At 44.7% G+C, this 27725-nt stretch overlaps 1 protein-coding gene across 1 annotated transcript in view; it reads left to right on the forward strand.

Annotated features, from left to right (window-relative positions):
- The window catches only part of LOC115854330 (ALK tyrosine kinase receptor-like), a 608779-nt gene that overhangs the window by 209187 nt on the left and 371867 nt on the right, over nt 1–27725 (forward strand). Inside the window, exons 2-3 of the mRNA XM_060309236.1 lie at nt 6564–6689; nt 26261–26425. Coding sequence (XP_060165219.1) covers nt 6564–6689; nt 26261–26425 — 291 coding nt within the window. The remainder of the gene's footprint in view (nt 1–6563; nt 6690–26260; nt 26426–27725) is intronic.

The following is a 27725-nucleotide window of genomic DNA, read 5'->3' on the forward strand; positions in this document are numbered from 1 at the left end:
TGGAGTGTCAATCTGACTGCTGTGTGGAGAGCACACTGAAGGTGAGCAATAGTAGAAGCAGGGAACCAGCTGGGAGCTTATAGCAGTTGTCAGGGTAAGAGGTGATGTGGGGAGAGAAGAGAGGGACAAAATGCAGGTAGAGTCATCAAAATTGTTTGATAAACTGATGTGGGGTGTGGGAAAAAGAAGTTAAGGATTCCTCCTTGGTTTTGACCCAAGTAACCAGGAGAGTTTTGTCATCGCTATCTGAAATAGGGAACACCTTGGGTTTCGGTGGAGGGACATCAAGTTTTTATTTTTGCATGTGTTAAGTTTGTGATACTTACCCAGGAATAAAATGGAGATTTCAAACTGGCAGTTGGACATACATTCTGCTGTTCAGGGGAGAGGTTGGGCCTGGAGATATAAATTTAGTAGTATTAATATGTAGATGGTATTTAAAGCTTTGAAATTGGATGAGATCATTTTTGGGAGTGAGTTTAGATGGAGAAGAGAAATGTCCCAAGTTACCCAACTTTTAACAACTATCAAATAATAAAACAGAGATTCCCTCCCCCATCACATTTTTTAAAAAGAAAAAAAAAAGCTGAGCTTATTTACATGTCAGGCAAGAAATTCACTGAGTAGTTCTCTAAGGAATAAAAGTCAGAGTTTTTTTTTTTTTTCTTTTTTTGGTACGCGGGCCTCTCACTGTCGTGGCCTCTCCCGTTGCGGAGCACAGGCTCCGGACACGCAGGCTCAGCGGCCATGGCTCACGGGCCCAGCTGCTCCGCGGCATGTGGGATCTTCCCGGACTGGGGCATGAACCCGCATCCCCTGCATCGGCAGGCGGACTCCCAACCACTGTGCCACCAGGGAAGCCCAAGTCAGAGTTTTTAAAGCCTTAGGAAGAAGGTTACATGGTGGTCATACTAATTCAGAATTGAAAATCAGCACTTTGCATAGGAGAGAATGAATTCATAAGTCTGAACATGCTTGTTTAAAACAAGTCCCTTGTTCATTGGTTAAGAGACTTTAGTGAAGTTCAGGAAGGGTCTGGTGTCCTGGGGTCACTTGAAATTCATGGTCATTGATCATTGTCAGCTGGTTAAAACCACTGTGATGAAATACAGTATTCAGCCATGAAATCTCCTGGGAAGTTACTGCTGGCAAGTGGAGAATGTTCCTTTTGTACAGCCCAGAAAATGAGGAGGATCTGGCAAAGAAGAGTAGAGAGGACCTTCCACCGAACTAGGAGGCAAGAACTATGGCAACCAAGGACCATGTGGTCACTGAGATGTTAAGAATCCAAGAAGCAGGGAGGATCGGCGAGGTCCAATGCTGCTGAGAGGTCTGGTAAGAGAAGGACCAAGACTCGTTCATTGTGTATGCAACTTGGGGTCTTTGATGACCTTGACCTGGAGTAGTGGAGACAATCCTGATTTAATTGAGTTTAAAAGAAAATGAGAGGGGATGGGCTTCCCTGGTGGCACAGTGGATAAGAATCTGCCTGCCAATGCTGGGGACACAGGTTCGATCCCTGGTCTGGGAAGATCCCACATGCCGCGGAGCAAATAATCCCGTGTGCCACAACTACTGAGCCCGTGCTCTAGAGCCTGTGAGCCACAACTACTGAGCCTGCGTGCCACACTACTGAAGCCCACACGACTAGAGCCCGTGCTCTGCAACAAGAGAAGCCACCGCAATGAGAAGCACGCGCACCGCAATGAAGAGTAGTCCCCGCTCACTGCAACTAGAAAAAGCCTGCGCGCAGCAACGAAGACCCAATGCAGCCAAAAATAAATAAATAAAATAAAAAAGACATTAAGAGAAAAGAGAAAATGAGAGGAGAAAACTAGAGACAGAAGCATAGGCAAATCTTTTTAAGGTATTTAGCTGTGAAGGAGAGCAAGTAATTGGATGATGGCTGAAGAAGAGTGTGAAGGTCAAGGAAGTTTTTTCTTTTCTTTTTTTAAGATGGTGTATGTTTGCTGCAGATGAGATTGGCTTGGAAGAGGGGGAAATTGTTGATGCAGGAGAAAGGGCAGACTATTGCAACAGCTGATTTCTTGGGAAGTGATGAGATTAGCACCAAAGTGGAGAGGCTGCCACTGCTTAGGAATGTAGACAGCATATCTGTTACAACAGGACAGAAGGTAGCATATATAGGTACTGATACCTGTAAGTTGGTAGATTTGTTTCTCTTTTTTCAATGAAACAAGTTCACTAGCTGAGAAAGTAGAGGAGTGGGGGTGGAGGATTGGAAGCTTGAAGGTAAGAGAAACTTGGAAGGAGTGGGTCTAGAGAGAGGGAGGGTGAATTGAGCCCATTAGCAAATTCAGAAGGATTCCTGGGCAGTCCTGCCTGAGGGTCCTCTTGAGGTTTGTTGTGATTTTTAAGTGAGACTTGTCAGCATCTGGTGTACTCCCCCTCCCCTTTTGCTCCCCTCCTCTCCTACCACCACATTCAGCTGCTCAGGACAATTGTGAAGGACAGAAGAAGGAAGTGAGTTGCAGTTGTTTGCAAGGGAATTATTACAGTGGAATTATGATAGTGTTGAACACTGGAATCTAAGCTGAGGATGCAAGAGGGGTGGTGCACAGTGGAAAAAGCTGCGTCAAGAGGTTGGGGGTTTCATTCTGCCTAGACACCCTGTGGTGCCTGGAAAAGGGCTCAGGATATCATCTCCATCTCCCCCACCCCAAAGGAAAAACATAAAACTATCTTATCTGTAACCAATCGGTAATGCCCTCAGTCCAGAATATATTTCCTTACTTTTCTCCTCAGGTGGTCTTGGCCATCACTTGGGCACCTGGAAGCTCTTGCTCCTACTTTCCCCTCTCCTTTCCTTTCTGCCTCTCTCCCCGGGATTCCAAGATACACTCTACTTGAGCCAGCGGGTCTTAATTCACACCGTCACCCCATAAGTCTGTGATGGTGAGACCCATTTTACTCTGATCCTCACGTTCTCAGAGGGAAGCACCAAAGAGCCAAGTTTTTTTTGTTTTTTGGGGTTTTTTTTTTGCGGTACACGGGCCTCTCACTGTTGTGGCCTCTCTCGTTGCGGAGCATAGCCTCCAGACGCGCAGGCCCAGCAGCCATGGCTCACGGGCCCAGCCACTCCGCGGCATGTGGGATCTTCCCGGACCGGGGCCCGAACCCGTGTCCCCTGCATCGGCAGGCAGACTTTCAACTACTGCGCCACCAGAAAAGCCCTTTTTTTAAAAAATTTTGTTTTAATATTTTATTTTATTTTATTTGGCTGCATCGGGTCTTAGTTGCAGCACACGGGATCTTTCCTTGTGGTGAGTGGGCTCTTCATTGCAGTGCATGGGCTTCTCTCTACTTATGGCACACAAGTGCAGTAGTTACGGCACGCAGACTTAGTTGCCCTGCGGCATGTGGGATCTTAGTTCCCTCACCAGGGATCGAACCAGCATCCCCTGCACTGCAAGACAGATTCTTAACCACTGGACCACCAGGGAAGTCCCTAAGAGCCAAGATTTTTTCTTGCTTAAATGGATTGCTTCTTATGGCATAGCTTTCCTCTATGCCGGAAACCCCCATTCCCACCAGGGCTGAGGATGGGGGGTAGGTGGTGGAGATGGAGTGTGAAGGGAGCAGAGAGCCTCTTCCCTGCACTTAAATGCAGTACTTTCTTTTTTCTCTTCTAAATGTATGCATATTCTATTAACTTTAATTAGAGCACATTTCTGTGTCAGTGCTTCTGATTTGGGCAAACAACCTCATTCATGCAGACTGCGTCTTTCTCGGTCCTCACCTTCTCAGGTGAGGAGGCTCATCCTCTTGGTTGACGCCTCCATTAGCTCGCCCAGCCTGATCCGGCAAATCACTATCCACTTCCCTCTGAGGACCGTGTGAACCCAACCTACTAGCAGAAATTCTGGGAGTTCCCATAGGGGCGGGATGAAAATGCTTGCTTTCTCTTCAGTATTTAACTTTGAAGGTGCCCAAGTATTTATTGGCATTTTTGGATATAAAATGGTTTAAGCTTATGTCTTTAGGAATGACCCACAGTGATGCCCATGGCTCCTTGCTGGGCCATGACTCAGCCCTCAGAGCCCTTCCTTTTGAATGATTTCAGATATTTTTTTTCCCTGAATATATAACCTGGCCCTCATCCATATTAAAAGTCATCTGCCACTCTGTGCAAACCCACAGATTCATAAGTGCTTCCTGAAGTCTAGCCCCATCCACTTGGTGCTTCACATCCAGGAAGAAGTTAATACCATTCCCAAACTGTATGGCTAAGAAAAAATGACATCATTGTGAAACAGGGAAATGTTGCCTAGACTTGGTCTTCCTGTTGCTTCAGAATTGCTTAAAATTTGAACTATGCTGATGACGCAGACATAGAGATGCCGATTTTTAATCACATGGGGGTTATTGCAAGGAGTTGGTTGTCAGAGCCTTCTCACATCCCTCGCACTGTTGCCCCATTCTGGAGCATACTCTCATCTCTGACCTTAGCCATTGACTCGTGGGGATGCTGGAGGGCCCTGTACAGAACTGAGAAGCACCATGCAGTAGTTTGTGGGGGCCCATGAAGGGTGGTGGAAGGAGCATGGGCAATAGCATCAGGCCAATCTGGTCTGTTGCCTCTGGTCTCCTGCCTGGCCATGTGGCCACAGTTAGGGCATCCAAGCTCTCTCAGCCTCAGTTTCCCTGGGCTCAAAATAAGGCCCAATAATAGTATTGATACTTATTCACGAGTTTGTTTTAAGAAGTGAATGTAATCACACACTTAAAGCACTTAGCACAATGCCTGGTCCATGTGTGCTCAATTAATATTATTAATTCTTTAAAAGTCTAATAAACTCAAGCCTGCTCCTAAGTAGACGTGTGTGGTCTTGGACCTCACTTCTCTCAGCCCCATTGCCCATCTATAAAACAGAGTTGATGTGAGGGTGAAATGAGATGGCTGCTCTCTGAAACTTACTTACATAATTTCTGACCCCTTTCAGTGCATTCCTCTAAGCCATTTTGGAGAAATGCTGCAAAAGATGTATCTGGGTACTAACCAATTCAATTCTTATCTCTTTAGATCAGATGTGTGAGAAAAGTCAAAAACTCTTTTCTACGTACTCAGAAGCCAGCACTTCAGGTCAAATCTTTGGAAGGCAGAAAGAAGAGTGTTTCTTTTAGGAAGGAGAACGTAGAATGCCCATTGTGTTCTAGTGGCAGGAACAAGTGGGCTTCACCCAAAGGCAGCACCTGTAGATAAAACAGTAGAGCGGTCTGGAAACAAAAGTCTGCTCTGGCCACTCAGGGCAGTTACTTCCTTAAAGTGTGTGAAGAGGGATTGATACTAAAAGAGGGTTGAAGGAGGGTCGCGTGCTGGAGGTGATGTGGAAGAATCTACAAAGCAAATAGGCTAAAAAAATGCTTCTGCTACTGTTGCTTCCTTTTATTCTTTCTCTTCTTCCTCCTCCTCCTCTTTGTGAAATCAGTCCAGGTGGTTTAACAATTACTGTCTGAGTAGCAAACCAGCCCACCCATGGTATAGCATGGCCTCCTGAGGCCAGGCAAAACTGGCTTCAGTTTCAGATTCCATCATTTGCCCCTCTGAGCCTCAGTTGTTGCATATGTGAAACAGGGATGGTAATGCTTATCTCAGAGAGTCACTGCGAAATTATGTGGGTTAAGAGCCCAGCATGGTGCCTCGCCCTTGGAAGCTACAGAAGAAATTCCCTTCCTTGCCTTCTCCCCACACTCAGTCTTGCTACGTGTCTATCTCCTAAACAGAACTGATTCTCAGACTGATTCTATTTTTTTAACAGAAAAAGCTTTGCCTGCCTTAAAACGTTAGCAAATAGTGATTGAGTTGGGGATTTCTGGGAAGAGCTGCATAAGAGCATGCAGCCTGTGTTCATTTGATTTGTAGATATATTATAATTACTTTTCATCCCACAAAACCCACTTGAGGTACTGTTAAGCAAAGGAATAATGCTGCTTTTGCTCCTTTTCTCTCAACCCTTCTTTCTCTCATGCAAATCAGAAACATTAATCCTTTGTGGCTCCCTGGACTCTTAGTTATGGGAAAACTCATCATCTAGCTTTTTTTTTTCCTGAAAATAACACAATTGTCAAAACTCATAACTTCTGAGTGCAGTTTCAACACTCTCATTGATAAGGCAATAACCCAAGCAAACAACGTTAGATGAAATTACAAGTCGGAACATAAAGTAGAGTGGAGGCATTATTTAAATGAGATGAGTTAAAGTTCTCTGTAAAGTTGCACAAATTCTGATAAGCAGAATAGACTTTGGATAGAGCTATTAGGCCAAGCCATTAAGTAGCCTGGCTTCTAGTTCATCTCCCAGAGATCTTTGGCATGGCCTAGGTCACAAGATTCGGACTTCTTCTATCTGGCTGCCCTTGGTAGAAAATATGCAGTGAGGTCCTGAGGTCAATTCAACCTACTCGTGACTCAATCTTTTTTCCCCTCATTTTCCAACTGATGTCATGAAAGCCTTTTATGAATTTTCTTTTATAAGCAATATGAGTGACAGCTAAAAGACACATCCCAAGGGCAAAGATCGGTGTTCTCTTTGTCTTTCCAGGTTCCCGTCAGAGCTCCTTGGAGTCACCAGCAAACCTGCCTTCTCTTCCTCCTGATTCTTTTGCCTGGAATCTGACCTGGATAATGAAAGATTCCTTCCCTTTCCTGTCTCATCGCAGCCGATATGGTAAGTATATTTTGATAGTTATTTGTGATGTACAGTCACCATCTCATAATTAAAGAAGTTGTGAGTTTCAGCTTGTGATGTATGGCTTGTCGGGGAGGAAGTCTTTCTGTACCCTTAGTCTCCATTGACACCCAATTTAAGACCGTTTCCCCCAGGACTGGCTTCTCCAGACTGACAGCTGCCTTATGTATCCTGGAGGAAGCCAAGGGCTTTGTTGCTGCCATATCTCATCCCCCCAGCCTTTATATGTGTGGTATTCCTGACATCCCCTTACCAGTCATTAGATGTAATGCTTATTTGCATTTTGACTGTAGCTTTCTAGATACAGGGTTCTAACCCATGAGTGTTTCTAATAGTGATCTCTTGAAGAGAGGATTGTTATTATGAGGGTCTTCTGGGGCCCCTCAAGTGATTTCCTTATGTTTAGGTACCTCCTTAAAAGTACCCAGACGTGTTCCTAGGTATTATTTTCAGTTCATTTGATTCTGCAATAACCTCAGAGGTAAGGAGGCCAAGTCCCATTCCATTTTTAAAGATGCAGAAATTGAGCATAATAAGATCATGCAAAGTGGATTTTCTAACTACAAAAGCAGAATTCTTCCCTTCACTTTTTCTCCTAGGGAGCTACCTACGCAGACTGCTAGGGTGAGGCCATATTTACATGGTGTAGCATTCCTCATCTTCCGTGTTCATCCTAATAGCTCACAGGAGCTGGCCTCTGCAGAGGAAAGGGGTAGGTTTGGAGGAGAGCTGATGTATTTCAACTTGGACATTTTTTTCTTCTCTTGAACTCCTTTAGGGTGAACCCCATGAGGGCAGGCACAAATCTGTTTGCTCCCCACTTTATCCCATCACATAGAAGAAACTCAGAGGCTTGTGCATGATAAATGAATGCAGAGGTCTTCAGGGATGGAACTCACTCATCAGGCCTGATTCAACTAAGTATTTATGAACCTGGTATACACTGAGCTCTAGATTCCCTTCTGGGAATATTTACCTATTCCCGCCACTCAGTCTCTGCCCCTGGGCCTGAGCTTTTTAAAGTGCACCTAACAGACCTTCCACCTGCTAGTGTCCCTCTTTCGTAGAGCAGTGAGTCTTGGTTCATATTAATTGTACCTTCATTTCAAACTTAAAAAAATAAATGCATGAAAAACCCTAGGGCAGTTTAGAATTGTACTCTGCTGGGATGTTTCCTGCTATACTGCTAAGCCTCCCCGGTTGCAGGGGAAGATCAGTAGTTGTCAGGAGATTCCAGATAAGAATTACTTCTTGATTTTATTTAAGCCAGACACTGAGTATCATCTTAGGATAAGGGCAGGTGTTTATAAATAATTGAAATCTTGTCCTTTATACTGTTATTGCTTTGTAAAACCAGATTTGTGATAGAACCAGTCTTTGGATAACGTTTTTTGAATTTGCTCTCAAAGTCATTCAGTATCTATACAACTTCTATAAAATGTAGAATGTCCAAAACAGGCCGGTCTGCCTCCTGCATGACACAGAGGACATTGCATTTGTTCTCTCTGAAGCATCGAGAAAGAGATTTCAGGTTGAAAGGAGAAAACCACCAGAGCTTATTTAAACTGCTACATGCCCACTGCTTGGCTCTGATACACCTGTTTCCTCTCCCTGGGCCTCACCTATCTCATGTATAAAGTGAGGGTGGGGTGGCATGCTCCTTGGGCAAAGGAATAGATATGCAAGACTCCTAGGATTCCTTTCAAATGCTGCTTTTAGCCTAGAAGCCTCATGATTTCCCTTCTTGGCAGAGGAGGGAACCCAAACCATTGGTCAGGCCTTGCTGAAATGCTCAGTGAGGGTGCCACAGTCAGCACCATCATTGCTACCGAGTCACAGGGTGAGAATAGATGATTCTTGGTTGGTGGCTCCTTGACTGAGTGCAGTGGTAATCTCAGAGCCTTTTCATCTCTTCCTATATTTAATTCAGCTGAGACTCATAAGGACCCACCTGTCCCCACCACCACCGGTGTGTGCCTGGTTCAGTGCCAAATGTTAGAGGTGATACAGAAACAAACATAAGTGAGACTTGCTCCTGCTCTCTCAGAGCTTATTGTCCAGAGAAACAATCCTGTAGGGAGCTCAGCCCGTTGCCACAAAGAGCACCTCTGGGGCACTGAGGTTGAAGACTAGTCCTGAGACACACAGCAGAGCAAACTGAGACTCCTGTTCTCTTAAAGATGTTTGCGGGGCTCAGCCCATATCTCTCTATGAACCAAAGAGGCCAGCAGGCTCACTGGTGGTAAATCCACACCTTTCAACTGCCGCAAAAGACATTTTAAGAAATGTTAACAACTTCATTAATTTTAAGACCTCAAACTTGGGCAGAGAAATTTGACTGGAAAATTGCCGCCTGAAGGGATAGTTCTTCAGACAGTGAGAAGTAACCAAGACTCAGCAAGTCGATGCAGGCCCTGAGTGGTGGAGCTTGGTGCCTGGCTGGCTGTCTTCACCTGCGTTCTGGGGTGGAGGTGGGCGGGGACGTCTGGAGGGGGAGGTAGGAGAGGGCGGCAAAGGTAGGCATCAACAACCCGACCACAGGCATCATGATAGACAGTGGCGGGCCATCCCTCTCAGGCAAGCTTGTCCAGTCCTGAATTGAGTATGGCTTTCTTTTCATGGGTGTTTTATGAGAAGAGATGAGGTGGAGAGAGACTAATAAGACTTATTCAACCCAGTCTGTAATTATCTGCTTGAGGAAAAAGTTTGACCTACCTTTTTGAAGTCTCCCCATATTTCTTCTAATTTACGTTGGGGCCTTTTATGTTGTGTAAAATATATTTTCTTCAATGGCATTTGGTATCAGATTCCAGCTCTTTCTTGTCTCTTGTCTTAAATGATGGGAGCCTGCTAATTTCATCATCAACAAGCAGAGCTGTACATTCTTCCCCCAAGGCTTTGAAGAAGCTGGGGGCGGGGGGGGGTGGGGGACATCTAAAGAAAGAATTTGTTTCCTTTTATCATCCAGCTCTGATGCCTTAAGACTTATTTACAGGCTTGGCTAAAGGATTGGACTCCAGCTCCCTACCCAGATAAAAACCTGTTTTATTTGGTAACTGCAGGTAGCTAAGAGATTGAGGCCACTGGGGGTTTTAATCACTTTGAGTTCTAGAGCCACAGAAGCAGATGATATCCTGCCCACCTTTAATTCATGTTTGCCTATTCTGGGTGTATGAAGAATCAGATCACCTTTTAAAGTAGAATAACCAAAGTTTCTACCCAGATGAGGCAGAGAAAGAGGATTTTCATTTATTGGAAAAAAAAAAGTTTGATACTTTGCAAAACTCTTCCATGCCCCCCTTTCTCACTTAAGCTTGTCATAAAATTGTGGTGAGTGAAAATTATTTTATATCCCACTTTTATAGAAATGTAAATTGAGGGCTGAAGACATTTATTAACCGTGCTCCCAAGTTATGGAGCTGGTGAGCATTAGAGAAGACTGAACCCAGATTTTCTGACTTCAAGTCTAGTGCTCTTTCTACCACATCAAAAAGTTAATTCAAAGATGAAGTCCCCACTCTATGGAGAGGGCACTCATTCCCTGGACAACCTGGTGTTTGGACTGAATGACGAATCTGATATCCAAGATGTGGGCAGCTGTAGGACCAAGGCTTGATGTCCCCAGATTGAGACTATCCCAGGTAGGCCAGGTAATTCACCTCTTCCTAGACATGGATGTAGGCCCCCCCAGGCACTATGGGCAGTCTTGCCTTCCCTACCATAGACTCTGGTCCCTGCTATGGGTTCAATATACCCCTAGTGTCCATGAATGTGGCCTTATTTTAAAATAGGGTCTTTGTAGATGCAATAAGTTGAGTCCATACTGGATTAGAGTAGGCCCTAATCCAATATAACTGATGTCCTTATAAGAAGAGAAAACAGAGATACAGACATGACACATAGGATGAACACCATGTAAAAATGGAGGCAGAGATTAGAATGACGCATCTTCAAGCCAAGGAATGCCAAGGATTGCCAGCAACCACCAAAAGCTAGGGAAAGGCCTGGGACAGATTCTCCTAGAGCCATCAGAGCATGGTCCTGTTAATGTCTTGATCTCAGACTTCTGGCCTCCAAAGCTGTGAGAGAATAAATTCCTGCTATTTGAAGCCACCCATTCTGTAGTGTTTTGTTATGACAGCCCTAGTAAACTAATGTAATCCTTCATCCCTCCAGTCCTCCAGCGTCCAGAGCACTGAATCCTGGAAAAGAAAGATTCCTCCTAAAATCTCAGCATCAGGGCACAACAAAGCCATTGTTGGACTTTAAATAAAAGTTCTATTAAAACTTTGTCTGCTTTCAAGCCCATTGGGACCCATCCAATTTAGGGACTGGTGCTTTTGGAAACAAAGAAAGATTAGACTTTTTAATTACTTCCCCTGCTGCTGCTACCACAACACCAGTCTTGTTAATGTATCAATTTCTCTGATTGAAAAGACTGGGTAAATTAAATCTCTCTCTCAAAAAAAAAAAAAAAAAAAATCAACCTACCACAGAATCAAAAATGGAAAACAAATAAGTCCTCCAGCCCCCCGTGGGATTTGCTTCACAGCTCTGGCAGGAAGTCAGTTTGATCACATTTCTGAAATTACATATTTAATGTGGCTGGCCGTGATCTGCCATTCTGCCCTCAGAAGCCTGGTGTCAGTGAAAAGCAGCTCCACAAGGGAGCATCCCTTGTGGACCATTGTCAGGGCTGAAAGCTTTCTTACCAATTCCTCTGCCCTGATAGGCCAGGCCTTTTTGTGTTCTCTTCCCAGCCCTGCTCCACTGAGCTGGGAAGTCAAGTTCATTCCTAGCCCTTGCCTCTGTCTTTTTATCCACAACATGGTAAGCACAAGGCTCTGCACGTATTCACCAAAAAGGCTGAGTCCCAAAGGGGACAGCAGTGCCAGCAGTCATACAAGACCGAGGGCAGGGAACACCTGTTACCCTGAGGACCAGTAACCTGCTGGGAACCAATGAACTCAGTCTGTGGAAATCAAGTGAAAAGCAGTTGGCTCAGGTGTTTCAAGGAGATACTTGTTTAAAATGCTCCAATGGATCACATTCCTTGCCTTTAAAATAAAGACATATAGACCCAGTCAATAAATAACAACAATTTATCTCTATGTTAGTGGCAGACTGAGTGAGGAGAAACGGAAAGGAAACAAGTCAGATTAAAAGATAATAAAAGAATGATTAACTAACTGACACAAAAGCAAGAAAAACAAGTCAAAAGAGATCCATTTAAAATGACTGTCACAGACAGGGAAAGGAATTGACGAAAGGGAAAGAGAGAGATGAATGGGGGAACAGAGACAGAGACAGACCAACAGATAGACAATGTGGAAAGGATCACTCAGGGTTGTGTGGTCTCCTGGCCTTGTATTCTTTCTCCTATTAACATGGTCTCAGCTCTCACACCTGGGCAGGTGGCTCCCTAAAGCTTGCTCCAATCTTGAGCAACCTCCTCCTGAGGGTTGTTTCTGCATCCCTACCTATCTGCCTGCATCATTTCCCCCTTAGTGTCCCAGAGAATGGGATAATGTATATAAACATTCTTTGAGCACCAACTGTATGCCTGGCTCTGCTCTAGACATGGCCATGATAAGTACAAATAGTACAAGGAGCTCTTGAGGAAGAGGCAGACATGCCTGCTGTATGACAGGTGTAGTAACAGAGGCGTGGCCAAAGCTCCCTGAAACACAGGGAGGGAAAGACAGTTCTGCGGAGGACTTAGGAAGGCAGATGTTCTGGAGACAGAGACTGCTGAGCTGGGCCTTGGACCCCAGGCACCACTGAGATCAGTGAGAAGGGCTTTCCAGGCAGAGGGAATGCATGTGCAAAAGGGTGTCCAGGAACAGGTCAAGCCCAGTGACACAGGGTAAAGATGGTCTGGGAGAGATGAGCCTGGAGAAACAGTTAATTCTGGGTGTACTAAGGGTTTAGATATGATCTTACATGTGAAGCATAGGTTGGAAAAGGAAGGGCAGGAGGGAAACCTGGGAGAGATTCTGGCTATAAGGTGAGAATGACTTGGTTGCCCACGTGGGAGAGTCCAGCTTGAGTAATTGAATAGATGGAGATCCCATTATCAGAGTAGGGAGGAGGAGAAACATTTGGCAAGAAGAGATGGTGACCGCGACGTCTAGAGGGAGAGGAGAAGATGGTGAGATCTTTGTTGAACAAGTTACATTTGAAGTGCGTTCAGGACATGCAAGTGAAGAAGGCCAGTAGAGAGTTGTAAATCCATGCCTTGGCTTTGAGGAGAGAGGTGTGATAGAGAATTATTAGCATAGGCTATGGTTGAGGCTGTGATTGGAGGTTGAAGACCCAGAAGGGATACAGAAAGTTGCATTTAAGAGGTAAACAGAAGAAGAGGAGCATGACAAACAGAGATGAAGAAATAGGAAAGATAGGAGGAGAACCAGAAGGTGGAATAGCCACAGAAACCAAACGGGTAAAGAATTTTACATGTGGGAGTCACCAACAGTGTTGAAGCCACCCAACGAACAAGGACTGTGAGAAGGCCTTTCCTCACTCTGGTAAATACCCTTTCTGTTTTGCATACCTCCTCCTTCCCCCATGTTTCCTTCTTTCTCATTCCATTTTGTCCACAGTTAATTTGTTTTTCCTTCCCTTGAACCTGTCTCCTTAGATTCTACCTGCTCTAGCTTGCAAGGCCCAGCTCAGTCCCTGCTTCTATCTCAGAGCTTTTCCTGAGTACCCAGGCTGCCCTGAGTCTCTTTTGCCTTGGAATTTTTCTTATGGAAAAAGTTGATGGAATTTTTTGTAACACTAGGGTGGTATCATCCCCCTCTTGAAATCTGAGAACATTCTGACTGTTTCCCGAACATCCCAAATTCTCCAAGAATCCCACTGTGACACCAACTCCACAAAACCCTGGACTCCCCAGATGTTTCTTATGACTCAAGTTACTTTCCTAGTTTGTATTTCATCCTTTTTATGGCCCAAGTGTAAACTAGGTCATATAATAAAGCAATCATGGATGAGTCTAATTTATCCAACCCAAGGTAGAGAAGATGATAAATGTCACTTTTATCTGTCTATCTATCTATCTAATCTACCATCTATCTATTGTATATCCACTCATCCAGTGGGTGTCTACAGTTTGCCAAGCTCTTTGCTTCTGCCCCTCATAGAGATTCTAGCCTAGTTCACTTTTATCATAGGCCTAAGATGGTCCTAAATGTCCATCTGAATGGTGCTGCTTAAATACTTGTATGATTGTTTTGTATATATGTGCAATACCCCTGGGTCTGATGGACCATCAAACCTAATAGGAAGGTTTACTTGGGAAATAAGGCTTTTAAGCCTGTGGCATTTGTCAAGACTTCTAGAAATGTATGCCCAAATGAGGACATTTTACCGTATGTAAATTTCAAAATAAATAATCAAACATTAAAAAAAAATAAAAAAATCCTTATTCATTCTTTAAAAAAAAGAGATAGTCTGCCTGTTATATTTAGTAGAACTTTTTGGAAACCATATAGTGAGCATTCACACCCCACAGCTGGTGACCAAATTAACCCCAAATTAGAACAACCTGCAAGGTTGTAGCCCTCACTGTTCCCATTTTTCTCACTAAGGAAGGTTATATAATGTCTTTCCACAGCACTTTGCATGTCTGATGTCACACTTTTCTTCATATCTTAGTTATGTGTGGCCCTGAATCATCATGATTCCTAGACCGTAAGCTCTTAGAGGTCAAGTAATCTGCATCTTGTTTCCTTTGCATCCCCAGTACTTACGCCAGTATTTTGTACTTGGTTGGATTCTTAGTAAACATACACTAGATGAAATTGCAACATTTGCTGAACAATCCAGGGGCAAACTAGGAGTATACTCGAGTCTCTCAATTCCCAATCTGGAGCTTTTCTGCCCCTGAGGATCTCTATTTTAGTAAAAGGTATGGATGTTCCCATAAACGCTCTTATTCCTAAAGTCATATTAATTGGTTTCAGAAAAGACGTGTGTAAGGGGAGAACAGTTCCTGGCCTGGGCATATTTTCATTTAGAAGTCAAAGCTGTGTCTTTAACTACTTTGGGCAGGTTGTTTTTGTTTGTTTGTTTGTTTGTTTTCCCCTCAATCTAAAAAAGCATATTTAGCAGACATGAGTGAGCTGGGAAATTTTTGTTTTGACAGCTTTGGGACATCTGAGACATTGTATACAGAGCATTTCTAACCAGTCTAGAAAGACATGTGTCCAAAACATATGCGGGAAAATGACTGATCAAGAGTGAGAAAAATGAGAGAAAATCCTCTTAAAATGAAATGTTTTGTCAAGAACAATCTCAGGTGCAAAACTTCATGTCAGAAGAACCCTCAGATTAACAAGACTTTAACCCGCCCATTTGAGTAGATGCCTAGAATAATTTGGTCTGTGAGAAATTCATGGAGATTGTGAGCTGTCAGGGCCCACAGCAGTCTGGTCAAACAGCCTCATCTTACAGCTGAGGAAACGAGGCGCAGAGAGGTCAGTGATCTGCCCAGGGCTAGTGGCAGAGCTGAGATTCACACTCAGGCTGCCTGCTTGGCAGAGCCCCATCTAACCCTCCACAGCAGACGCGTGGGTGATGGCTCATATTTCCTCAGTACTTGGGCTGCAGAGAATTTCCTCACATGTTACTTCCGAGCATTGCTTTACTCATATCATCACTTTAATTCCTTCGATCTCTGTCAGCTCAGCGGGTTCATGCTGCCCTAAGGGTTGCATCAGTGTAGGGTCCGTACCATCCCGGTGTGGGTAAAGTCACATCCAGGCTCAGGCTACTTGCCTCACCATCACCTGGAGAGCTTCTTAAAAACAAGATTCTGGGGCCTGGGGACTGTAGGATTAGGTTTGGGAACCACACGTCTTTCATTCACCTCCTAGTTGCCTATTTGAATCTCCTCTGTGACATCCAAGCAAGACATATCCCAGCCTCTGTTTGAACAGTGGGGAAGAAACTCAAGTTGGGATTGAGTTGTGGAATTCATTGCCAGCTCTGATTCTTATGAGTGTTATTACCTTCAGTGACTCAAGCCACTCTCTTTGATTCTGATTGTCATCTGAAAAATGGGAATGGGCATGATTCCTAATTGACGGCATTACTGTCAGGACTGACTATAAGGACAGAGTTCCATGTGCTGGAGCACAGGTGCCTCACTAATGCTCTCTGAAGAGGAATCAGACCCACTCCAGTGAGAAGCCAATAGCCTGCATTTTGGTGGCATGGCTCTATTTGCTAGAAAATATTTCCTTAACTTTCTTAAAGTCCCTAACTTTGTCCTCTGGAACCTGAAAGCACTTTACCTTTAACCATGATACTTTCTGAGCTGGAATTTAATGCTATGCAGTCCAGCTTCAAAATTCATACAACTACATAAAAATAAGCAATACTAGTTACCCACCTCCCTGGAATAACCTCATTCCTTCCTCTATTCTTAACAAACTTCCTAGCTAAACCTCTATCATCTGTCAAAATCCTTCCATCCTTCAAGATGCAGCCCAAAAGTTGCCTCCTCCCTGAGCCTGTGATCCTTCAGGCAGAAGGTCTCTCTTGTTCTGTGTCCTCCTGGCTTCACCAGGTCTGCTTACCATGAGAGCCAGGCGTGAGTAAGTCCATCTCTCCCACTAGATTGGGAGTTTCTGAAGGTCACAGGTTTGTGCTAGGGAAGCCTGTGTTTTGAAATTGGCATCAGGGAGGAACCTCGTGTTCACCTCCAACACTCAGGAGATCCTCACCAGAAGAGACAGAAGAGTAAGTGGGGAGGACCATCTTGCATGTTCTGAGGTCAAGGCTTCCCAAGACCTTTTCTGGTTATTGGGGCTACCACACTACTCAGAGCTCTCCTCCAACCATCTGGTTTCAGGAATGATCTCATCTGGGTAGATGTCATGCTGAGCAGTGTACAAATTACCAAGGTTTTCACCATGCTCTCTGGAGCTGGCCTCATTCTCTTAGAGGTACCATGTTCTGCATAAATGCTTCCTGGAAATTGTAGGCAGAAAAGTGGACTGGAAGTCCAATCTGGATTTTGGTCTTAGCTTTCTGCTTCTCCAGGCCCTAGGCCATTCCACTTTGGCCAAGTCACTTCACCTTCCTGAGCCTCAGTTTTCCCATCTATAAAATGAGGAGGCTGTTAACTTCAGAAGTCTAATTATTTTCAACTTTCTGTTCTGGGATGAAGAGCCAAGTCCCATTTCTTCAATCTGTAATATTGTTATGTCCACAGATAAGAGAATTGAGCTTTGTGTGCCAATCTCCCACCATTGTGAACATGCATGCACACACATCCTCTTCTGAGATTGTCTTCCGAGGCTGCATTTATATAATTAATTGATTGAAGGAGACTTGGCCCTTCTTTGCTGCAGCTTGATTATAAGTGAGCTAAACAGATGTCTTGAATTGGGCAATTGGTTCCCAGATGCATTGTAGGGGGCAAGCGGTGGGAAAGAATTGAATGATTTCAGTTCTGGGACACCACGACAAATGAACAGTGGTTGGTGGGAGGGGGGCAGACGGGGGGCAGGTCTTATAAAGTGTGTGACAAGATGTTGATGGCAGCTGGTGGATTAACATCAAAGGTGACTGGTGGGCTAAGTGCTCCTTTAGGAGATAACCCAGAAAGGGGGAGTGGAAGTCTCTAATCATCTGAGCCTGAGCTGGAAGTCAGGAATCTTGGGATTCTGCTGACCAGCTGGCTAGAACCAAGTTAGAGCGCTTGCTTCAGCCATCTGTCCAAAGGGAAAATTGGTCTTAGAATGGTGGAGATGGATGAGACTCATTTCATTCCACCACTTTATTTTTCAGATGAGGAAACTGAGGCCTAGAGAGGTTAAGGGACTACCTTGAAGTAACACCTCAGAGCCAGGGCTAGAACCTAGATCTTGTTACTCAAGGTCTAGCATGACTTCACTTCCAAAGGGAAGCTTGATCAGCACATCAAAAAACAAAGATTGAGTGAGGAGCTTCAACAAAGTTTGACATAGGCAAAGTTCTGCCTTCAGTGCTGGACATGCCTTTTGTCTCCCCTCTGTCGTGGCTGAGCCTGGAGCCACCTGGAGAGCAAGAGCAATGACTGCCATCACTTAGTAATAATCAAACGATGTGCAAGTCCCCACGCCAGGTGCTTGATGTGTGTATTGCATTTAATCCTCCTCACGGTTTCCTGAGGTGGCCCCTGTTTTAATCCCCATTTTAAAGTGAAAAAATTGAGCCACAGGGAGATTAAATAATTTGCCCTGGGATAACACAGCTAGTAAGTGACAGAGCCAAGCTTTCACCTTGAGCAGCCAGACCGCACGCAGGATCTATGCTTCTGTTTACCCCCCAGACACCCTGGTGCCCCTCTGAGGTTTTGGGAGGGCAAGGGAGGAGGGTATCTGTTCTGGATAGCATCTCCCTGAGTCCTCCAAGGTCAAGTCAGTTCAGCTCATCTCCAGGTTCCTGGTGGTAAACCTGAGGCACAGGGAGATCAAGTGATGTTGATGTGTTCTGCAGCACAGGCCCTAGGTGGTAAGAATATCCACATACAGTATCTCATTGGTAAGAGAGCACTTCCACATTCGTTACCTTATTTGATTGTCACAGCAGATATTATTATTTTTATTATTTTTATCAGCATCATTACTGTGATAATTCTCTCTGGTTTATCCATGAGGAAATCCAGACTCAAGTGGTTAAATAAATTGCCCAAAAGCACAAGGCTGATTGGCCCAGAGCCGGAAGAGTTTCCAAGAATACTCTAGTGATCTTCCCCTTTCGCTCCTAGGCCACCCTTTTTCCTCCCTTTGTTCTCACCGTAGCTTCTGGCCTGTGCACAGACTTGCTCTCCAGCAGGAGATTCCAGCAACCATCAAAAAGCAGCTTGTTGGCAGAAGAGGACATTTAGGATAAAAGAAGCCAGAAAGCCTTATTGGAGATTGTCTGAGCCATCAAATCATTGGGAAATGGTTGAAACCTAGCCATGTATGTTTTTGCCAGCTTATTCCAGAAAAACACAGTATAGATTTTTTAGAATTTTAAGAATTATTTAAGGTATTGTTTTGTTTGTTTTTTACCCACAGCTTTGAATGAAAATAGTAAAAATTGCAAGGTCAGGAACTGGATTTTAGTATCAATCCTGCAACTCACCCACCATGCATCCTTTGGCAAGCCCCATCATGTCTCTGGGCCTCAGTTTCTTCCTCTAAGATGGTCCTCAAGGTCCATCATGACCTTGAGGTCAACAATTGGAAAGTTCTGGGGAATCCCTTGAGAAAAGGAGACCCCATTTTGTGCCTCAGGATTGGTGGCAGCCGAGGGAGTTCCCTTGAGCTGGATACAATTCTTAAGGACTGACAGTATTTCGAGAATGCTGGTTCCTGGAGCTTTATGTAATGAACTGTAGTTTCAAATATAAAGCTCTACTTTATGGCCTCTAAAGGCCACCTATAAGAAAATTGCCACATGTGTATGAAGCTTCACATGGTTCTTTACTGAATATACAAATCAGGTTTGTCAGGAATACATTGGCATTTGTATATGCCGCCCATGAATCAATCCAGCCTCGGCTTAAATGTGCCAATAAGCCAGGCCTGAGGAGGGGAGAGCTGGTGATTCAGTAACTCTGATTTTCAGCCCGGCCCAGGCCTGGTGCCTACTGGAGAGGATGGCATTCGGAAAGGCCTCCACAGCCAGGAGAAATGCCCTCCGTACTGTGTGTGAAGGACTTCCTGACCAGCCACGTGACCCTGGATAAGTCTTTTCCGTTGCCTGGGTCTTGGTGTTTTCACCTGTCCAATGGAAGAAACAACCTCAAATGTCACTTCAAGTTCTAACAGCTGACTCTGCAAATATCACCTTCAGGCCGAAATACCGACTTTCCCACGGTACAGCAGAATACTAAGGAAATGGCCATGTGCCATCAGTTGACTGCCCCACATAAATACCGTTTCTCCTGGTAAACAGAAAGCTGTGTTCAAAAGGGCATGGCTATGTAAATTCTGAATCAGCTAATGTGCACTGGAAATTCTCCATTCCAAGCACATGCATCATCTCACTGAGTCCTCCTAGCAGTTCTGGGAAGTTAATCTTATCACTAAGATGACTGAGACTCAGAGAGAGGGAGAGAGTGCCCTGCACTGCACAGCTGACAAGTGGCAGGATTGGAGTCAAATCTCAGGTCTTGTGCCCTATCCCTGAGAAACAACCGTGATGGTGTTAAGGTTGCTTAATGAATAAGACAGATGGGCAGAGACACATAGGAAAAGACTGCAGAGCTGGGTAGGACCAGAGAGACCACCATTCAGCAAGTGAGGGGCATCAGGCCCCGTGTCAGGCTATCAGCATCCCAGTAGTTAAACACTAGGTCAAGATAACTAGAGACAGAAGAGTAACCCCAAGACAAAATCACAGTCATGTTGCCATATTTAAACTAGTAGCAAACCTGATAATTCTCTGTTTTCAGATGCAGATCCCAGGGCCGAGTATACAGTTGAATAAACTCTCTTGTGGGCCCCTGATGGCCAAAGAAAACTTGCCCATCCCACTGTCAGTTCCCTTACCTGTAACCCTCATCCCTACCCAGGAAACACAAAGGATATCCCAGAAGATGTCAGGAAACATAGACACGAACATTGAGCCCCAGACTTTAATGCACCTGTAGGCTTGGCTTCCTGAGTCATGCCTACGGGGATTAAGACTTGGATCTTATGGGTGTATACACTGACTCAGTCCTCACCTAGGGTATCCCAAGTCCACCTTTGTGAAGGTGGGATCAGGGCCTTTAAGGACAGCTCAGATGCTTCGGCTTCTGTCCTGCCTCCAGCGTGGCCCTGCCTGTCCCTGCATGGGCCCAGTTCCTGTCCTCCCTCACTGCAGGTCTGACTCCTGTTGGTGTCTGTGGCTCTAAATGAGGGGAGGTCTTTCTGCTACCTTTTCAGTTCATAATTCCGTTTGTGAGATACTGACATCAAGGCCTTGTGGTCCCATGGAGGAAGCAGGTCAGTGGAGCCCAAACAGTCACTTCCTGTCTGAGTAACTTCAGGTGTGACTTCATTTCTCTAAGCCCCAGTGTCGTCCTCTGTCAAATGGGGATAAGAGTCCTGCCTACTTCATAGGGATTCAATAAGATAATGATGTAGGGTGCCTGGCATACTGTCTGACCATGGTAAGCCCTCAGTAAATGTTATCAATTAAGCAAGTACTTCCCACAGGCCTTCATGGAGTTCCCCCTGTCTGGGCTCTTCTGTAAACATATGCCCCGTGCTACCAGAGTCGAGAGCATAAGTCCAACCCCAGGCTTGACTTCTGGAACACGTGTAATAAGAGACAAAATGAAGGGTGAAGTACCATGGAATTGATAAACATGGCATTCTTCTCTTTTTTTATGACTCTGCTTTTCACTCTGTGTTATTTGCTTCCAGTCCTCGAGCTGGGCTGAGGCTGGGCGACATCAACCAGTGGGCTCCTATGGACCTGCCCAGGCTGGCATCTGCCACCTGTGGTCATCTGGAAACCAGCCAGCCTTGGGAGGCATGTCTTAAAATCTAAAGGAGGCCCCTAATTTGAATTGTCTTAAGGAGACTTAGGAAACTAGTGAGAGGTCTCTAGGTTTACAGGGTTAGGATGAAGGAGGTACAAAGGACCTTGATCTAAGGGATTTTTTGGGAGCCTGAGGTCAATCTGGATACATAGGAGGGCTGTTGGATTTTCTAAGTCCACCCAAGGGAAGACCCAAGGGTCCAAAGTACACCACGTCTCCCTGTTACCCTTCTGTGGTGTTATGGACAGTGCCTGAAACTTCCATGCAATCTCCTTCTTGTAGCGCAGACTGGGAAGATCCCCATCTCTGCCCAAGTGGCCAAGGCTCGCTTCCTAGGCACAGGTGTTGGGCATGATTGCTTTGGTGGTTTCACACATTCCCAGAGGCTAGATTTCCACCTTCAGATTCAGTGTCAAAGTGCTTGGTCACTGCCAACTCACTACAGCCAAGGGAACTGCATCACTCCGGGCAGGGCCACCACAGGGTTCTTCTGATGGGTTACTGTGCCATTCTTCTGAATGGCTGTGTTTTATACTAGAACAATTCCTTGAAGCTAACTGTTAATTCAGTTTTTGAAATATGATTCATATCCTGGAAGATTTCAGAATATGGGTACAGACTGATAAAAATGCATGAATACACACACAGACACAGACGCGCACACACACACACACACACACACACACACATTCACCCTCGCACAGTCATCTGTAAAACTTGCCTGAACCTTCCTTCTTAATTCTTTGACAATCTTGAGGCAAACTGAGACCCCATGGAGTGTGATGCACATTCCACCTCCTTCCCTGGGGAACCTGCTTTAGGGATGGCAGCAGGCCCTCATTTAGAGGCAGGCAGGGTGAGGGGACCAACGGTCTGTAAGTTTGGTTGTGTTGGCCAAAGATGAGCTCTATAGAATCACTGACCTTCAGAGGTGGAGGGCACCGTAGAGGGGGTATGCTTCATCTCTTTCATTTTCAAATGCAGAAAGCCAGACACAGAAATAGGAATGGACGTGCTGAGGCCCCTCAGCTGCTGTGTGCAGGACTGAGCCTGGAACTATCCTCACTGCTCTACCAAGACCTTTCCCTTCACAGCACTTGACACTCCTCTCAGCAGGCCAACTATTTCTAGAAGATTCCATTACTTTATCTTTCTTCCATGATGGAAGTGACTAGAAAGTGGGGAGCAGTGATTTCAACTATGTGTTTAGCAGGTTCTGGAAAGTTAGATTCTCCTGGTTCCAAACAGGTATGTAAAAAGGAAGGTCGAAATCTCTGGATTCTTCTGAAGGTCAGTCACTTTGTAAAATGGACCTGACACAGAGGAAATATAGATCTGTCTCCTTAGGGTAGTACAGAAGCCTTTACAGGTATGAAAAGGTTACAGACTTAGTATCTAATAATAACCGAAATATAGCACTTCATAGGTTTCTCATATATAATTTAATCTGTTGGCCCTGGATTAAAATTCTGAAGCTGTGGAGGTGTGATGAATAACATCTAGATCTTCAGCATTAACCAGCCCTGGGTCACATTCTGGCTCTGCCGTAGGGTAGTCCTTTGGTCTTTGTACAAGTAGAGTAAACTTCCTGAGCCTCAGTTTCCTCAGCTTTAAAGAGAAGACACAATTCCCTTCTCAGTTTTGTTCAGTAGATTAAATACAGTGATATAAGAAACTCCTTAGCACAGTCCCTGGCAGACAGCCGGGGTCAGTGAATGTGATTTCCGGCCCCTCTCCTTGGGCATGGACCTGTTCAACCATTGGGTTGCTTAAGGCTGAACACCTCACGGAAACCCTTAGCCCCTCTGAGTCCTGCCTGTAGGAGAGACTCTACAGCACCCACCACAAAGGGGTGGAGTCAGAGGAGGGCTAAAGAGAGAGATCCAAGAAGCATCCTAGGTCTAGAAACTCAGGAAAGGCCTAAGGAAAATGAGGCTTAACCTGGTGTTTTTAGAGAAGGCAAATCCCAGGTATTATTGCTCGAAAGGCACAGAGGCTAGCAAAGGAGAGAGAAACCTGTGTAGAAATTTTATAAGAAATTAAATCAGAATATAGAAAAGCCCAATCTGATTTCACCCAAAATGAGCAATAACGTTAACTCCATTCCTATTTAAAGCCAAAGAGTACATCTTTGACAGCTAAAGAGAAGCTGCCTCAGGGCAAGAATTTCAAAATGAACCCATTTGATAACAGGAGTATCTGCCTAGCTTGTTTTACTAGGCAGGGTCTGACCCAAACACAGCTGATTATCAGACTCCAGAGTTCAAAGATCCAAGGACTGATGGCACTTGAGACTGGGGTTGTAGATTCTGTTGTCTGTTTGTCTAATATGCACACAGCGCATTTGCCAGGCAGTGTCTGAGCTGGCATGCCACACTTCTGTCCCAAATAGAAATAGGATGACTTTAATTGGAGAAGAAAAGTCAAGATGGAGGATGGGTCTCAGAAGTTGAAGCTTTGGGAAAGGTACCAGTAATTGTTGATGTGGGAAGGAGGTGGCCAGTAGCTTTCTCTCCCACCTTCTGACTTGATCATTCACTAATGTGGATGGGTCTTGTTAATCATCCCCAGAGGAGCCAGGTTTAATGGCTACACCTTTCGTTATAAGAATAATTTTTGTGCTACAAAGTACAAAATGTTGGATCGGTTTTCTTCTCCTTGCATTCTGCTCTCAAACCAGGTTCCTGGCAAGCAAGTCTTGAAGATTAAGACAGCCTACAATTCATGGACACCAACTCATAGCAGCAGTTCAGCCCCCAGAGGCAGGTAGAAATTCTTCAAGGCTGATAAAATATGTACGCAGCAAGTGGCCTGTCAACTCAAACAAGGCTAGCCCTGCCTGTTTCAGCTTGACATTATAAAGGTGAATTGTCTGAATCGTGAAAGGGCGAGTGGTATTAACTTTAGGACCAGAAGGATGGCAGCTCCTGGAGAGCAGCTGGTACATAAATCTCGGCTGGTTGAGAAGTAGAAAGATACTTTAATAGAAGGGTAATTGAAGGATTTTTTTCTTCCCCCCCAAACTTGGATCGTTTGGCCAATGTCAGTGGGCATTATTTTGCTCCCACTCCAGGGCAGGGCCATCTTCTATGGTGTAACTAAAGGACATTCCAGTGACTGGCTACCTGCACTAGTCTTGGCCCTACTTCTCCTCTGCCTCCTGAAATTCCCAACAGGAGACTCATCTTGGAGATCAAGGTAGCAGTAGCTCCAGAAGCAGCTGTTAAAATGCACAATGATAATTGGGAGTTAGTAGTCATTAGCACCACCGCACAGATTGATTTATCAAATTAGTTATAACCCTTCTGAGAGCAAGGACTTTGGAATCTTAAAAAAGTCAAATCAGCAGGAATAAAGCCGCAGAGGTAGGGAATGGACTTGAGGACACGGGGAAGGGGAAGGGTAAGCTGGGATGAAGTGAGAGAGTAGCATTGACATATATACACTACCAAATGTAAAATAGATAGCTAGTGGGAAGCAGCCGCATAGCACAGGGAGATAAGCTCGGTGCTTTGTGACCACCTAGAGGGGTGGGATAGGGAGGGTGGGAGGGAGACGCAAGAGGGAGGTGATATGGGGATATATGTATATGTATATCTGATTCACTTTGTTATAAAGCAGAAAATAACACACCATTGTAAAGCAATTATACTCCAATAAAGATGTTAAAAAAAAAAGTCGAATCAGGAAGGAGCTTTAGAAGACATCTAGTGTGGGTCTCATTCTGTATTTGATGAATTTAAGGCCCAGAGAGGTTAAGTGGCTTATTCAAGGTAACCAGCAAATCAATGGCAGAGTTGGAGCTGGAACCCAGGTTTCACTGGGTACTTGTTTCTAGAATCATCAAGTCTAAACCTCTTATTTACGGATGAGGGCACCAAGTTCCATATGTGAGAAGAGACTGGCCAAGCCTGGATACCAATCAAATTCCCCATATTCCCATCCAATGGTCTTTATATCAAATTTTCCCTTTCTTCACATCCCCAGGGCTAAAGGGAGATGATGAAGTAAAGGGTGGATGACTAATTTGGTTTTTGGCACATATTCTATTGATCCTTCAGTGAGCATTGAGGCCTTCTAGGTACAAAGTACTTCAGCCACTTTGGGTAATAAACAACAAGCAAGGCAAGGGAAAGAGAAGGTAAGTGTATCCTAAAAGTAGGGCAGACGTGGAATGATTGGACACAAGGATGATTCATGCAAAGAAGCCCAGAAAGCGATCACACAGGGTCCCAGGACACAGCCTCTTTCTGCCTCTTCTCTCTCTCCTTACCCAGTGACCTTCCCCATTCCCTCCCCAAGAGAGAATAAACTCATTAGCTATCACAGCCTTGGCTCTCCTCTCTGGAGGGTGATTGAAGAATAGATGATAGGGCTGTCAAACAGGGTTGTGAGTAGCTTAAGTTCCCTTTGGCCTTCTCTTCTCAGTTAGGATCCTGATGAGGATTTTTCCTGAGCATCAACTGTGGACCAGACTCATGTGTACAGATAATGAATTATACTACTAGTTCTTACAGCAATCTCCAGAGGTAGAAATTATCATCCCCAATGTACAAGTGAGGAAATTTCAGGCCAGAGAGGTTAATTTTCTTGCCTGACTTAGATTCAGACCCATCTGGTTGCAAAGCCAGGCTCTGCCCACTTGACCTCAGGCCCTCTCCATGTCACCAGGTAACCTTACAAAACACAAAACTTTTCATGGTCCGACTTGTTTAGCTTATTTTTTACCTGCCTTCTGTGAAGATACCTCCCATAATCTGAGTTATATAAAGAACACTTTTTTTCTGCCTTCTGTGAAGATACCTCCCATAATCTGAGTTATATAAAGAACACTTTTTTTCTCTTGTAGTCTCCTTTTCTCTTGTAGTCTCCTTTTCATGGAGCTCAGCCACCCGTGGAATTGACAGCCTGCCATACCTCGTTAGGGTGAAGGTTGTGGGTGAGATGGAGGCCAACTTCCTGGAGTGGAGAAGTGGGGCTGGAAGGTCACATTTGGGAGACAGTTTGCTCCACTGACCATTGGCTGTCTTTGCAGGTCTGGAGTGCAGCTTTGACTTCCCCTGTGAGCTGGAGTATTCCCCTCCACTGCACAACCTTGGGAACCAGAGCTGGTCCTGGCGCCGTGTCCCTGCCGAGGAGGCTTCCCAGATAGACCTGTTGGATGGGCCCGAAGAGGAGCATGCCAAGGAGATGCCCAGAGGTAAGGGTAGAGGCCACTGCAAAGCGTCCCAGATGGGCCAGGATGGGGCTGGGATGTCTATTTCTGTTTGAAATTTTGAGGCTTCTCCACCACTGTTCCATCCTGTTTCCTTTGAAACCTGTTTGTAATATCTGTGCCTCTTCATGTCTTCTTGGGCTATACAAGGAAGAGGAGGTTGCAAGTCCAATTTCAGGATCAATCCAACCCTTTACGCTCTTATTAATGAAAGAAAATAGGATTTCATAGCTCTCTTTCATGCAGATTTCCCAATGTAAGATATAGAAGAAAATGTTAATCTGTTTGTTCATTTGGAATGGGGTTGCCAGTTAAAACACAGGACATCCAGTTAACTTTGGGCTTCCAGTGAATAACAAATGATTTTTTAGTATAAGTATGTCTCATGCAATAGTTGGGACATACTTATACTTAAAAATTATTCAAATTATACTAAAAAATTCAAATGTAATTGAGTGTTGTACATTTTTATTTGCTAAATCTGGCAATCCTAATTTGGAAGGTGTTGTATAACTGAGTTAAATGTTAGTTTCAAAGCCATTAATGAATATTTAGACTGCATATTAGTTCTGCAAGGTGCTTCCAGTAGTTCTTTGCTGTTTATGAATATCCTCTTCTAAATTATCAGGACTGGAAAAGGTAGGCTGAGGGTAAGTAGTGGGTGCTTGTTAAATATTTGCTGAGTTTTTAGAGAGAGATATGGAGGCACTAAGCCCTAGCACTGCCTCAGGTCTCTTTAAGGCAAATCTTAGAACTCCCAATTCCTTGGACTCAGAAAACTTTACTGACCCAGAATAGACCACCTATATTTCTAACTTTCAGGAAGAAATGATAACTGACATAGTACTGGACTTACTGGACATTCAGAGTAGTATTTTCAGTTTGCAAAGCCCTTCCAACTGCACTGTCTCATTGGATTCCAATTTTGTGAGGGAGTCAGGACAGATGGGAAAGCTAGGGCTCAGAGAGGGGAAGCAACTTGCTAAAGATCAGCGTATACATGTGGGTTCAGGTCTAGATGTCTGCCGTGATGAGTCATAGACCAGAATACTTTTCACCATATCATGTTTCTGTCTTTGTAGCGAAAGCTGTGGTGACAGCCTGCTGTGGGCCCAGTTCTTAGGGGTGATTATCTCAGGCAGATGCTCTTGAGAAACTAATAGGGACAGGGCTCAAGTACGCTCATGAGAGACTAATAACTAGTAACTAATGCTCCCAGGCTTCTACATCAGCCTTGAGCCCTGAACTATGAGGCACCTTTCTTTTCTACACACTCTCCCAGGCT

This window comes from Globicephala melas, chromosome 12, assembly GCF_963455315.2.
Source record: "Globicephala melas chromosome 12, mGloMel1.2, whole genome shotgun sequence".
Classification (NCBI taxonomy): Eukaryota; Metazoa; Chordata; class Mammalia; order Artiodactyla; family Delphinidae; genus Globicephala; species Globicephala melas.